The 14,394-nt window shown below is 27.0% G+C and overlaps 2 protein-coding genes across 2 annotated transcripts; both read left to right on the top strand.

The window, feature by feature from the left end:
* Positions 1 to 3,420: 3,420 nt before the first annotated feature.
* Bma-ubxn-6 (UBX domain-containing protein 1, putative) lies at positions 3,421 to 6,807 on the top strand (the record flags this gene model as incomplete). The annotated part of the gene is made up of 9 exons (XM_043073403.1): positions 3,421 to 3,555; positions 3,797 to 3,916; positions 4,186 to 4,365; positions 4,552 to 4,755; positions 4,988 to 5,191; positions 5,342 to 5,461; positions 5,680 to 5,790; positions 6,159 to 6,383; positions 6,751 to 6,807. The coding sequence occupies 9 exons, from the start codon at positions 3,421 to 3,423 to the stop codon at positions 6,805 to 6,807; spliced, it is 1,356 nt and encodes a 451-aa protein (XP_042929337.1).
* Positions 6,808 to 9,306: 2,499 nt separating this feature from the next.
* Positions 9,307 to 9,943, top strand: Bm13304 (Uncharacterized protein; the record flags this gene model as incomplete). The annotated part of the gene is made up of 2 exons (XM_043073402.1): positions 9,307 to 9,369; positions 9,749 to 9,943. 2 exons carry the CDS (start codon positions 9,307 to 9,309, stop codon positions 9,941 to 9,943), a joined length of 258 nt encoding a protein of 85 aa, XP_042929336.1.
* Positions 9,944 to 14,394: the final 4,451 nt, after the last annotated feature.

Raw genomic sequence — 14,394 nt, 5'->3', positions numbered from 1 at the left:
AGATGGACAAGTAAGAAAAGCATATTAAATGAATAAAGTAGAGTAAGGAATGAACAAACGAAACAAATGAATAAAGGGAAAAAAAGATAAAATGAGCACGCAAACAAAACAAATAAATAAAAGACAAACAAATCAAGCAAAGAAACATATGGACGAATAAATAAAAAAATCAAGTAAATCAATAAATATAAATAAATAAACGAGGAAATAATATAGCGGATGAACGAATAGACAAATAAATGGATGATATTAAGAATAAAGAAATAAAATAAATTAATTGAAAATAATGCGTAAATAGATAAATAACTAATTATGCAAATGAATTAAAAAATATAAACGGATCAATAGGTAAACAAGTGAGTGAATGAATAAATAAAGTAAAAAAATAAGTAATTAGAGAAATAAATAAATAAGTAAATATTAAATTGGTAAATAAATAAATATTAAATAAGTGGATGAAATATATGAACATACAAATAATCTAAAATAAATGAATAAAATAAGTAAATAGAAAACAGAAATACAAGCAAAATAAACAAATAAAATTGAGTAAATTAAATCGATAAATAAATAAATAAGTAAATAAATATACACAGACAAATAAGTGAACGAATAAATATGCCAAGTAAATAGATAAATGGATTAAAAAAATAAAATAAATATGAAAATGAATGAATCAGTAATTTAATTATTTTATTAACTAAATAAATGAATAAATATTAGAGTGAGTAAAGAAATAAATATAAAATAAATAAAATAAAATAGATGACAACAAGCAAGCGAGTAATAAAATAAATAAATAAACGAATAAAATAAGTGTGATAATGTAAATAAACATATAAAGCAAGTAAATAAATAAATTAATTAATAATTGAAAAACAAAATAAATATTCAAATAAAATAAAAAAAGTTATATAAAACCGGTAAACTAGGTTATTAAATAAAACAAATAAATAAGCAATAGAGTGAACGAATAAATAAATAACTGAAATAATTAATAAAATAGATCAATAAATAAACGGCTGAATAAAAAAGTAGGCAAATAAGAAAGTGAATTAAATAAGTATTTTAATAATTAAACTAAGATTAATAAAGAAAGAAGAACAAGCAATGTATAAGCAGATCAATAAATGAATGAATAAACTAAGGAACGTATTACAAAAACAAATAAAATAATTTAATAAGTAAATAAGTAAGTGAATGAATTCATTAATTAATAAATGATTTAAATGAATTAAAAACAGGTAAATAAAAATAATTTAAATAAAAAATGCAAAAGGAAAAAAAGTAGGTATGTGAAAAAAAAAAAAGTTTGTGAATGAATAACAAACAAGTGAATTAATAAATAAACAAACAAAAAAGATGAACAAAGAAATAAATTTATAATTAAATAAATAAGCAAATAAATAAAAAAAAAAAAAAAAAAAAAAAAACAAATAAATCAGTAGATGGACAAATGATAAACAAATATGCAAAATTAAATAAATAAGTCAATAAATAAATAGATAGATAAATAAATAAAGTAAAAAATGAAACAAATTGAATACATAAACACATAAATAATAAAAAAACAAATAAAGTATTTAATATTAGTAAATAAATAAATAAATTCTTGTTATTAAATTGTTTGCTTAAACTATAACATGCGATACTTTCGAGATATCGTGTACAATAACGTAAATATTTGCTGTAAATCCAGCAATGTTTTGTTTATTCGCGGCACTATATGATAATTTTTGAAATGATAATAGTTAATTTATAATTTGCATAAGATATATAAATGTTGAATATTAGTTATAGGTTAACTGTTCTCGAAATAGAATACTTTTACTTGAATTAATATCTGAATAACTCTATTCAGAACTTGAAATGTTCAGTTTTTTTTTCTTTCACTTAAAAGGAAATTACCGATCAATCTGTTGTGCGTGAATTCTGATAATTATGAAGAAAATCTATAGCTAATTTTATGCTAATCATATGTCTATCATATATTAGATGTGCAAATTTCATTAATTAATAAGCAATTACTAAGTAAAGTACTTCTTTTTCTATGCCTATTCTTTAATATGGAAATAAATATGGTAACAAGGAAATGTTTAAGTTAGTGCACAAATTCAAATTTCCGCGAACGCATAATATATGTGAAAAAGTTTCACAACGATTTTCTGGATGCAGTCTCTAATTTGTACTTCGTATTGGTTGATGATAATTTTCTGTATGGTACATTGATTTTTACAGGTCGATTCTTAAACGTAAGGGTGACACGTAGTTTATTTGACGTAAAGTTAGCCATAATGCAAATAGCAAGAGTTATTGCAAGACTTGATGTTTTATTTTATATTAATCTGCTTTCCTGATAAATGTATCATTTATTAATGCAATATGAAAAAAAAAAAAAAAAAAAAAAACAGAAGAAAAAAGAAGCACCCCTATTTCTCTAGGATATATATTAAAGAGTAATGAGACATAAAATGAAGTTGACCTTCTCATTTAAGTCATTTTTCATCAAGCAGATAATCTTATTGCACTTTTGTAACTTCCATTTCATCCTATTTATTAATTATACGTAATTTGACGTTTTTGATTCTGTAAATGGCCTTGTGAGAGAAACAAATGAATGAGTTGGATTTTTGCATGTTTAGAATTAGACATACAGGAATCTGTGATGTGATTTAAATTTAAATTACTATTACATATTTGATGTTTAATTTTTTTTGAATTCGGAAGTATTTTTAACATTGGTTGCACTCACATCGTCGTGTGGTTGTTTTTCTCTTGTAAAGTTCGTTTAAGTTATTCGCAAAATATGCATCTTTCGTTAAAATAATTTGAAATTGGTGTGCATCAGCAAGGATACTGCAGAGATTGATTTAGATTGCAAAGCACAATACAATAGAAGTTACTGTATTTTCTATGTATTACTATTAGAGATATTTGATGTTTAATTTTTTGGTTTTCCTTTACATACTTCAATGAGAGTAGTAATTTGGGTGCAGTATTTATGATTTAACTGCCGTTTCATTGCCTTATCATTTGTAAGTCTTTGAAACCACTATTTCTAACGTTCCCTTCATGATTGTGATAATCATCGTCACTTTTTGTTACGTTTCAGTATACTGTCAATACTAACTCGGGGACAGTATTCCAAAATATTGAAAGTTCTTTCTTTTTTTTTTTTTTTAATTTAACAGAAATTCTCAAGAAGATTTGTGCCCCAATGTAATATAATGGATGAGAGATTGCGATTATTCGTTAGAAAAGAGTTGCAACGCAATTATATACTTAGAATTGTACTTCGATTCGGTGTATTTACTTCGTTTTGCTTGAGAAGTTATTTGTTTCTTCAGATAATTTCTTTCATTTCCGAAAGATATTTAATGATTTAGATACAGCAGGATTCAATCTCATACTATATACGGTATGGATCGTTTGAAAAAATTTCTCACTGAAAAGAAAGTTAACAAAAACTTCAAAAAAGCTGGAGCTGGTTATCGTCTTACCGACGATAGTTCATCGGCTGTTACAACGCAACCAGTTACTGCTCAGCAGCAAACAGTAAGTTCTTTTTTACTTTTCAACTTTTAATATTTTTTTTTTTTATTGTGCCCCAGTTACTGTTTGTTTGGGGATTGTAATGTTTTCATTTCTTTATATTTGGGAGAGAAAGGAAAAGTTAGATTTTATTTTTATCCGAAAATTTGAAAAAAAAGAAGAGATCAGTTATAGATGCTATTTTTCCTTCTAACTTGCTACTTCCGCTTATTTCTTTCTATTTTCGTTTTAATGTTTTTCACAGTCACAAATGGTACCAGCGGAGCGTATAGCCACAGCTGATATTGCAGCACAGGCAGCTTATAAAAGAATGAACTTAGGTGCAACCCAAGAATCGTTAACACAAAGGAATATACGCATGCGGGTTAGGTTTTTTAGTGAGTCGGTTTTTAATAAAACTGCAGAACTGTCAGTGGTCTTTCTGACTGAAATCTGAATTTGCAGTACATTTTGTTGGTTTTGCAATTTACAAGACAGTTTAATATGTATTTTAAGATTATAGACAGTGGTTTTGTGTCCTCTATTGCAGTATCGACATCAATTCAAATGTTATAGACATAATCGGAATATATTCCTATAGGCAACTGTAGTTGCATTCTTTGCGTTAATTGGCGAAAATAATTTTATGTTCAGGCCCTTAAAGAAATGGAGAAGGAAAAGAAGGAACGTGAAGGATGTGCTAATGATAAAATGGATGTTGAAATAAGGACTCATGTAATTGATGAGCGTGAATTTGAACACTCTGCTGCTGTCAGTGGCGTTTATTTTACTTGTGACCTTCTTGGAGACGACCTGCAGTTAACGAAAAATGAAGTTAGCCTTTTTTCAATTATCAAAATATTTACAGTTCGAATTTTCTGTACAATTGCTATGGGAGCATCTATTTTGAGTTGGAAACGATGAACGTATCAAACTAATTAATACTCATCGGAATATCCGAATAAATTATTTAGCACATTTCTGAAATATTTATTACAAATTGGGTTAAGATCATTTCAGATGCGGAAAAAAGTGGAGATTTTTTTGCGAACGCAGTTAGCTGATGATCCACTAGTTGCATCAACGTTAATGATTTTCTCTTTAAATGGTCCCGACAAAAGGCAGAATGCTTCAGAAACAATTCAGAAATATCTCAAGAATCTTATCGAATCTCCAGATGAAAGCAAATATCATCGTATACGAATAAACAATAAGATTTTCCAAGTAATTTATTATTTTCCAAATAAGATTATTTAATTAATAATGTTTTCAGTTACGAATTTAGTGTTTGAATTTATCTCAGTTATGGCTTAATTATATAGAATATGCAGTTATAGCTAAATTATATAGAATTGTTTCTTTTTTTAGAAAAATGAAAAACAGCGAAACTCTAGAGAGAATTTAACTAATTACTCTCTTTGCTCATTCGAAATAGTATTCCGTAATGTTTTTTTAGGAGCGGGTTTCTTGTGCTAACGGTGGAAAAGAATTTTTGATGGCTTGTGGTTTTGAAGAAAAAGATCTCATTAATAATGATCAGCAAGAGCCTTTCTTAGTAATACCGGACAATAAAGCAATGGATACATATTCGTTGATACAAGCTTTAGAAATTTTGCAAACTGGTCAAGCTGTCCCCTTGAAACTGTCTCGCAATGCTGCTGTAAGTATTTATATAGCTCTGTGGATCCAGTATTTATCAGTTAGTGATTCTTGTTAGATTTAACACTTATAATTTTCACTTATAAGGTCTTATGTTTTATGATGAACTTCTAGTATAAAAGGGGACGTCTAATTTAAATATTTCTAACAGGTATATAAACTTGAAGCAAATCAAGTCATAACAAATCCACAGTTGCCTCGTGACTTCTTTGATTTAGACTTCGCTGAGATTAAACGGGAACAACAACGTAGAGAAGTTGACGTTGAGAAGGTAAATTTTTTATATTTTATATAAAATTTTGTCGCAAATTCGTGTTTAACCAGCTTAATGTGTGCTAATGTCTTAAAGTTGTAATGGTGTGTAAAATCATCTGTTGGAGATTATAAGTGTTATATTATATCAAAGTAAAGATCACGCTACACAGTCACTGTACATTTAATTTGGTATCTGCAGTTTAACCGACCACATTATCCAATTTCTTCTTTCAGTTTGCGACATTAAGAACTCGGGAAATGCGTGAAAAGGACGAATTGATGCGTAGCTATCGATACAACTATACCTTGATTAGGATTAGGTTCCCAAATCGTTTTCTCTTGCAGGTTTATTTAAATTCTGTAATTTTATTCAGTTGTTTATGAGTTGACATTATACGACTTCAGTCCCCATGGGGAACGTTATAGGTGGACATAGTTTTTGGAAAATATTTAATTTGTAAATTGGACATAGTTTTTGAAAAAAAATTTAATTTTTAAATTAACACAGGCTTACTTATCTCGTTTGTTGCAGTGCAAAATTGAAAATATACAAATGTTATGCATAATTACCTTGCACAGCAGATAAACGTCTGTTTTTTTGAGCAGTGTGTTTCAGAATTAGCTTTTCTTGAATGCTGTTTTTCATTTAAACAATCGTGTTTTATTAAGTCATTTAACTTTTACTTTGTTTTGTGATTTTTTACTAATTTCAGGGTACATTTGGATGCCATGAACCTTTTTCTGCTGTACACAATTTCGTTGAGGAACATTTGGCACCAATTGAACCAATGTTATTTGTTTTGAAAGATCCGGTATCTGGAAAAGTAATCAGTGATGATACGAAGACTCTGAACGAGTTGAATCTCCTTCCAGCTGCTGTTTTACACTTTGAGTGGGATTTCGATATTCAAGTTGAATTAATGAAGCTTGGACGAGAGGTATTTTGACTCGTGATGTTGTTTTTGATATTGTTAATACAACGGCATTCTTTTTTTTTTTTTCATTCTTTTTCACTACTTTAGTCAGTTCTATGGAACTGTTTTTAATTATAGCAAATTATCCTTACTTTTCTCAGTCAGTTCTCTTCTGAGTCTCCTAATATATCTCATTAGTTCAGTCAATTCTATGAAATTCTTTTTAATTTTCAGTCAAATATTTTTTAACGGAGATGGAAGGATAGTTCGTATTAAAAATTGAGAGTCCCTTACATACCCATTGAAAGTAATGAGAGGATATACTAAGCAGTAATATTTTACTATCAAAATTATAAATTTCACTTTCATCGAGTCACCCTGCTTTATTTAGGTTCATTATCTGGATCAGCGTTTTATCGAAACTGCAGAACCATTTGCTGTGATATAGAACTTGCATGGTTTCACTGTTTTTACCATTCAGTATGCTCATCTTGTGTTGTGCTATAAAAATTATGTTAATCCATTAAAACTTTGAAATTATGCAGAAAAAAAAAAAATATTTTCAACATTAACTTTTTCTATTTACCAAATACTGAATTGAAATTTCACAGGAATGCTTTAGTAAGGCATAACTGAAAGACTAACAGTTAATAGTTGATGTAAAATGATTTGAATTTTATTATTAAGAAAGTACGTGCATGTTAGCGATAGTTCATACTATTACAAATTGCTGTGTTACATAACGTTACATAACTGCATTGTGATAATATTTATCCACTGTTTGTCTTATTTTTAATTAATTGAACTGTAAATAAAATTTCTTTTACTTACTGCTTGTTCTGTAGTTATGAAATGATGTACTGAAAATGCAGAAATCATAGGTTGAGGCATGAGAGATTTTCTGGTTGTTTAGTTTATTGGATTTGTTGTTCTGAGATGAACAAATTATTAATGCTGATAGTTCCATATATATATATATATATATATGGTAACTGAAACGATTTGATTTTTGCGTACTTTAAGCAAAAATCTTGAAGGTCGGACTTCAAATGTCTTGCGGGTGGAAGGGTTAAGATGCATAACTCATTTGTGAATTTTTATTTTTCTAACATTAAATTTCTTTCCTTGCAAATAACCAAGAAAAAGGAAGTCATTAAAATAAATACCATGAGAGAATATGGCTTAAATCCGCTTATGTTAGCTATCATCAAGTGATGTGTTATAGTAAAATATATAACAAGCTTAAGTCATTTCAGAACCTTATTTTTGGCGTATTATTTCCTCTTTAAGCACTAGTACTACTTTTCTTTTTTACAAAATCAAAATGCATATCTCACCAAGCTTGTTACTTCATCTTTTTTTTTACCCTGAATAATAAAATATAATAATTCATTGGAAAGGAAATAATGTTAAATATTGAAAATTATAACTAAAAATGAACAAAAATATGAGACAAGTAAACGATAATGCAATAAAAGTTTTAGCTGCTTAAATTTGGTTGAAAAGATTTCGAGACAATAAATCCTAGCTGTGCTTGTTTTGATTAATGAAAAAGCACTTCGCTAAGTTTTTCCAAAAAAAGAAAAATTTGTTTTTCTTCATGCCTTCAGAAAGAATGAATTTTTAAGCAGAAATAAATATATTTCCGGAAGCCAAGTATTTGCATCTATTTTTTCGTTTTTTTTTTCTTGCACTGAGAAAAAGTATCTATTTTTGTGTGAATTTTTGTTTGTCCTTCTTCCATTACTCCCATTTAACATTATTAAGCTCTTTAATCCATTTTTATTGCAAAGACAAGAATTACATATATTTTTGGCTTTTATACCTTTTATTTTAATTTTTTTCCTCCCTTCGTTCCTTCTTCCTGTCAAAAATTTGCATCATTTAAGCCTTTAAGATAATTAAAATTATGAATTACGAATTATTTCTATCCAATATTTTATATCATTTTTTTCTGCGATATCCTCACTATCATTGATTCGTTGAATCATTGCATCTTTGAAGGCTTTTTTTTATTAAATAAGTGTGGTTTTTATCATGTCACATTTAGATGAAGTAAGAAAACAATAATGAATCTTTTTCAATCATGATTCAACGCTTTACCAAGTTTGTTTGTTTGTTTGTTTGTTTTTTTTTTTTTTTTTTTTTTTTTGATGCTAAATGTCGAGATCATAAATTAGCAGCTGACAAATGATGCTTATAATATTAGTGATTATCCTGCCTTTCCTCAACAGCTTTCCTCAATTATAGATGGAGATAATCTTGTTTATTATGTCTTGATACCTTATTCTTTTCTGTTTTTTTAGGATAGAGCAAGAAGGGTTGTTTTAATATGTATATTTTAATCAGTTAAAAAATTTCAACCTTTATCAAATTTAATCGCATCCTCTAGCAATTAAAGCTTTGGATTGAGGGAATGCTATCATAATTATTTGGTGGCCTATTACGATGATTTATCTCTTCAAAATTAACTATTGAAACTTTGTTTCTCTCTTCTATTTTTCAATATAGGAAAAAAGCAAAAGCCAAAACTAATATATTGAAATATATGGAGTGAGATTTATCTCTTTTCGAAAATAGCAATTAAAAATTTCTCTTACTCCTTCTCTCTTGCTCTTCTCTTCACTCAATATGTGTTACTAATTAAAATATTATTGTCTTGCTCGAGCATCTAATCATTGCAAAATCAATCTGCATTGAATTATGCAGACAACAAAAAAAAAAAAAAAAAAATAGCAAATTTCATCACAAAGTCTTCTCATTAAATTATCTTCTTCCTAATTGCAGCATAATTAAATTTTTTCATCTTGAAATAGTGATTAGCAGATTTTGGAGTAGTTTTAAAAAATTGATCATACTAAAAGAGAGGGAATTAAATGTTTCCTGATTCCTTCATTGAAATTTATCACTTTTGTCACTTTTGCTTATTTTCAGGATGTTTTTTTCGATGTTTTTCATTACACTGTTTATTATCAATGATCAATTATCATCAGTTGAAAGTGTCAATAAGGTAGTTTCTTAGGGCTCTTTTCTTTCATTAGATGATTTATTGCATGCTGAAAATTTAATTTAATCATTGAGCTCAAATGAGTTCCAACTATTAGTGTATTTAATCATGCATGCAAAATGCGAATTGTGGAATTATAGTAAGCAAAAATGTGGCAAATTAATTTATATCAATGCAATATACCATTGCAAATCAAAAACATCAAAAGCACACGAATGAATGTAATCAATTTTAAGACTGCAACTGCTCAAACTTTGAAAAAATGACAAAAAAATGGAAATTTAACAAGAATTATATCAGATTGAGCTTCTAAATTTTACTTGTTATAAGTGTCTTGCATTAAAATTGAAAATTAGCTTTGAGTATTGAAATAAACTTTCAGAATGGTCATCATATGATGGTAAAAAGACTTCAGTCTCTGGCACTTTTACGTGGAAATCGATTCTATGGAGATAAAAATTTGAAAAATTATCATGAAAACAAAGGAAAAGGAGGAGAATATTGGTTTAATAAATCACCGTGGAATACGTTGAATAATGGGAAATATTATATTCCATATTGTTTGATGTATGAGTAGAATGTGTGAAGTTTGAATATTATCAGGATCGATTTGTAGGAACTAGTTATTTAATTCATGAGCGTTAGCTCATAAATGTCAAAATCTGAAATACAAACAAAAAAAACAAATGAAATTACTTAGATTTTTAATTCCTTTTTTTTTTCTCATTATCTTTTCACTATGATCAATATTTCATATGACAAAACATATCTTCGCCATTTTTGTAAACATTTTATATTCATTCGATTATTGAATATCAAATTTATAAGAGAATAATATTTTTAATTTGATTATTTGATATTTTTACATAACTCATTAGCCATATAATATATTTTCCCCTAAACTTTGTTCTCATTCTTTGTTTTTTTTCCGCAACAAACAAACATTTATTTTTATATAATACAATTTGTATTTTATCATTTTATTCCCTTTTGTTTTCGTCTCTCTGTCATTTCTCCCCCTATTCGAAAAAAGGAATTAAATATTGTAATGTGAAATAATTTTTCAATTGATCATTCGATATTTTATTTTTCTATTTTTTTGAAAATAATCAAAAAATTTCTTGCAAATTGGTCACACATCCCATTCGCTTACGTTTGATCTGCAATTTTTTGTTTAAATAATCGGCGAAATTTAACATGCGATTATGTTTCATATTTTCTTTTTCGTTTTTTTTTTTTCTGTTTTTTGATTGTTAATAGTCGTTCATTTCCGAAAGTTTTTCTCACAGTCTGTGAATTAACGCTAAATTGGACAAAATGGAAAAGGAAAAAAAAAATATCCTTCTGATTTAGCATTGTATCGCAAGTTGAGCAAGCATAACACTTTAGACATCAACATTTACCAAATACTTTTAAATTGCTTCCCATTAGTATCGTATTGCATTTGAAACAAACATCTGCAAAACACTAAAAATTAGCTTGGACAAATTGAAAATATTATCCTTAGAGCAATAGCTGCAGTAATTATTTCTAATTAATAGAGAATTTTGTATTCGTGAAGTCTTCGAAAGTGATTTCAAAACGACAATGATTTTTTGAAATATAAATTGTCATAATCAGTTTTTCTAATAGTTACATTCATCATCATATATTTGATGTTATTGGTAAAATTAGCTAACATTAAAAAAAGGATTCCTTAGAATGTGAGAAAAAATGCACAATAGTTTAAAATAATTTTTAAATAAGATTGATTAACCTTTACATAACAACTATTGCAATAAGCTCGACCACTTCTCTCAGTTGATTTACTACCATAAAAAGGTTTCTTACATTTAGCATATAAAAAGTGTTTTTAAAAAAAGTTACGGAAAAAAAGTGTTAATATTGAATTAATCGTTAAAATTATCAAATGTAATAATATCAGAAGGTATATTTATTTGATGGAGGAATGTAATTCGTTAAGTTATTTAATTTATTGCATTTTTCTTTTATAAATTACTTTTAGTCAGTTTTTTTCTTTCTTTCGACAAAATAAAATATATAGCTAAAAATTTTAAATGAAAGAGGAAACATATCCTTACAACATCAACATACCAGTATTTCTTAAAAGCAAAAATACTCTTTTCATTGTCAATTGGGCGATGACATGGAAGACGTATTGATAATCATTAACACTGCTAACAGTAAAATTTATTCTTTAAAGAGCAAGCATTTTCATCCAATTCTGTTTTATTAATTACATTAATTATTGTTTGATCCAATCTTTTGTAAAACTTCTCATTACATAACTAGTTTTGATTACAAAATTAATGAATAATTTCATATTATTAATAACAATCAAATATTTTTTACAGCTGTTAATAATTATAATAGTACAGTTGCAGTATGCTAATATTATATTAAGTAAAGAAACAATTTAAAAAAGCAAGAGATTCGAAATAGTTAATTGTTACCGACAATTTGCACAGCAGAAGTGATAGGAATGATGGATGTTATCATGATATTGTATCGCTGTACGATGTTTGATACTTGCATTATTTTAAAACATTTTCTCACGAAATTGAAATTCTATTAAACTTGCAAATAAATGGGAAGAAATTTTCGAAAGAAAAGCAAATTATAAAATGATCCAATTTAACGTAAATATTTTCGGGAAAGTTTTTTGCTAATAAAATATTTCCAAAAATTTTTTCTGTATTTATTTCAAAATTAATTTTAAATGTACATTTAGAAAATTAGAGAATAAATGAGACTTACCACGAATTCCCGTACCAAATACTAGCATTTACCAACTACTTCCCACACTGATCACATTTAAGCTGCACAGATAACTCTTCCAGAGACAAATTCGCCTCAATACTGTGATTTAAAATATGAAACGATATCATAGTACATTATTGCCTTATCAGTCTTTTATTATCTTTAGTCCAGAATCATTGAAAATATGAATGATACCGTAAAATAAAATATCTAGTATTATTGGCAATCTAATCTTATCTATAATTAACATTACTAAACAAAATGTTAAAATTTTTTCCGGGAAAGAATTTTTCAATTTTTTCCCAATAGTAATTCTTCAAATTTTGGTATCTTTTGCAAAACTCTAATAGCCTTATTGCAATTAAGAATTCATAAATTAATGAATTTATTGTGTTATATCATGTGCGTTTCTTCATAAGTGCATCAAGAAATGATATCAAAATTCATAAATATAAATAAATTCTACAAAACATCTGCTATGTATTACTAAATGTTATTTACAGCTAAACAAAGACAAGGTAATTTTTTTTTTTTTTTATAATCAATTTTATGAAAATTTTTTGTTTTATTTTTTTTTTCTTTTTTCAGCAAAAATTATTATTTTACAAAAATTTAGCATATAGTCCTCGTGTTAGGCTAACACCATTGATTAGTGGTGGGGGACAGGAAAGGAGTATGCGTTCTGGAACAGTTCAACTATTGCAGAAATGGAACGCATTCCTACTGATGCTGGATCAATGTTTGCAAAATATTAGCTACATAATAGAAAACAAGTAAACTGAAGCCAGTTATCTTCATTTTAGCCTATGGATTTCATTTCTAAGTTACTCATTCGTAAGTGCAATGAGCAAAACGTATATCACATATCACGCAAAATTAGTGCGTAAAGCTAAAATCGTATTCACAATAGTGTCATCTATTAATGATGTAATGTATTTTGTTATGCGAAAGACAAAAGCATTGTGCACATCTAAAAAAAAAAAAATAAATAAAAGAAAAATTATTGATCCATATGGCATTTTTTGAAATTTTAATGTGCCACAATTTGCAATTTTGTTAATAGTTGCAAAGCTTGAAATTATTTTTGAAATTATAACTTATTGCCTCAATATTGCTGGAAGAAATTTCGTCAGATTACCTCTTTCATAAATTATTTCCAGTAGCTACGAAATGAATAACATTTAAACTTTTATTGTTTGAAAACCGAAAAAAAAAATGGAAAAATAAGAAGAAAAAGTAAAAATAAAAAAATAAAGAAAATAAATAAAAATGAGACAAAACAAAAAATGAAGTCACTTCTTTCATACTCATTCCAAATTTTCACCTTCTGAAGCTTTTTGCTTTATTTTCAAAAATTAATTATCTTCCTATAAATCATTAAAAACGTTACTTTCATATTTACAGAAAAAAAAATTAATTGTTATTGAAAATAAACCTGAAGCATTTACAAATATTTCACAGTCATCAAAGGATAAATTGCATCTACAGCATTTAGCTCATAACAACATTTATCGAATTTTCAAACTACAATACTTTGCTTTCATTCGAATTAGTTTCAATCAATTATAATTGTCATAATTTGTGAGACGCATTGGACATAATTTATGCGAAAGTTCAGAGTCAAAGTTTATTAACATAAATTATAACCTGGCATATGACTTTGATGGTGTAGGAAAACTTTCTTTTGGCATAATGGAATTAGTATTTGAAATCATCAAATCTGAAATGGCCTTTTGCAGCATTTTATATTTTTCTGAAAAATTACAATTAAACACCCACAACGTTCCAATGTTAATATTTGACAGCAAATTTATCATTCTCTATTCTTTTCTAATTATCACGTCATTTGATGTTTTTTTTTTTTTTTTTTTTTTTTTTTTTTAAGAAAAAAGAAAAGAGGGTTTTTAAAATTTTTATATTGAAATCAAATTTGTCAGTGCAATAAATGAAATTCATTTCTGGGCTAAGTGAAAGAGGGAATAAAAAAAATTTGTATTATTTCATTTCAGAAGAATATTTGAACAAAAGGATGAAGAAAAGGAAGAAAAAAAATTTTTGCACCAATTGATGATATGAATAAATGAAAAATGAATCGCGAATAATCATCAATTTTGATTGCATATTTCTCCTTATCACTTATTCACTGATTGCAGGCTGTATTGCAAACTGCATGCTGTATTATTATATTTTGATTTTTTTCCCATTTTTCTTTTTGCATGCAATTTATCTACTTTCTTGCGTTCATCCTTTCAAGTATTTTTGTGCAAA

This window comes from Brugia malayi, assembly GCF_000002995.4.
Source record: "Brugia malayi strain FR3 genome assembly, contig: Bm_v4_ChrX_scaffold_001, whole genome shotgun sequence".
Classification (NCBI taxonomy): Eukaryota; Metazoa; Nematoda; class Chromadorea; order Rhabditida; family Onchocercidae; genus Brugia; species Brugia malayi.
This window is presented reverse-complemented; position numbering and strand designations above follow the sequence as displayed.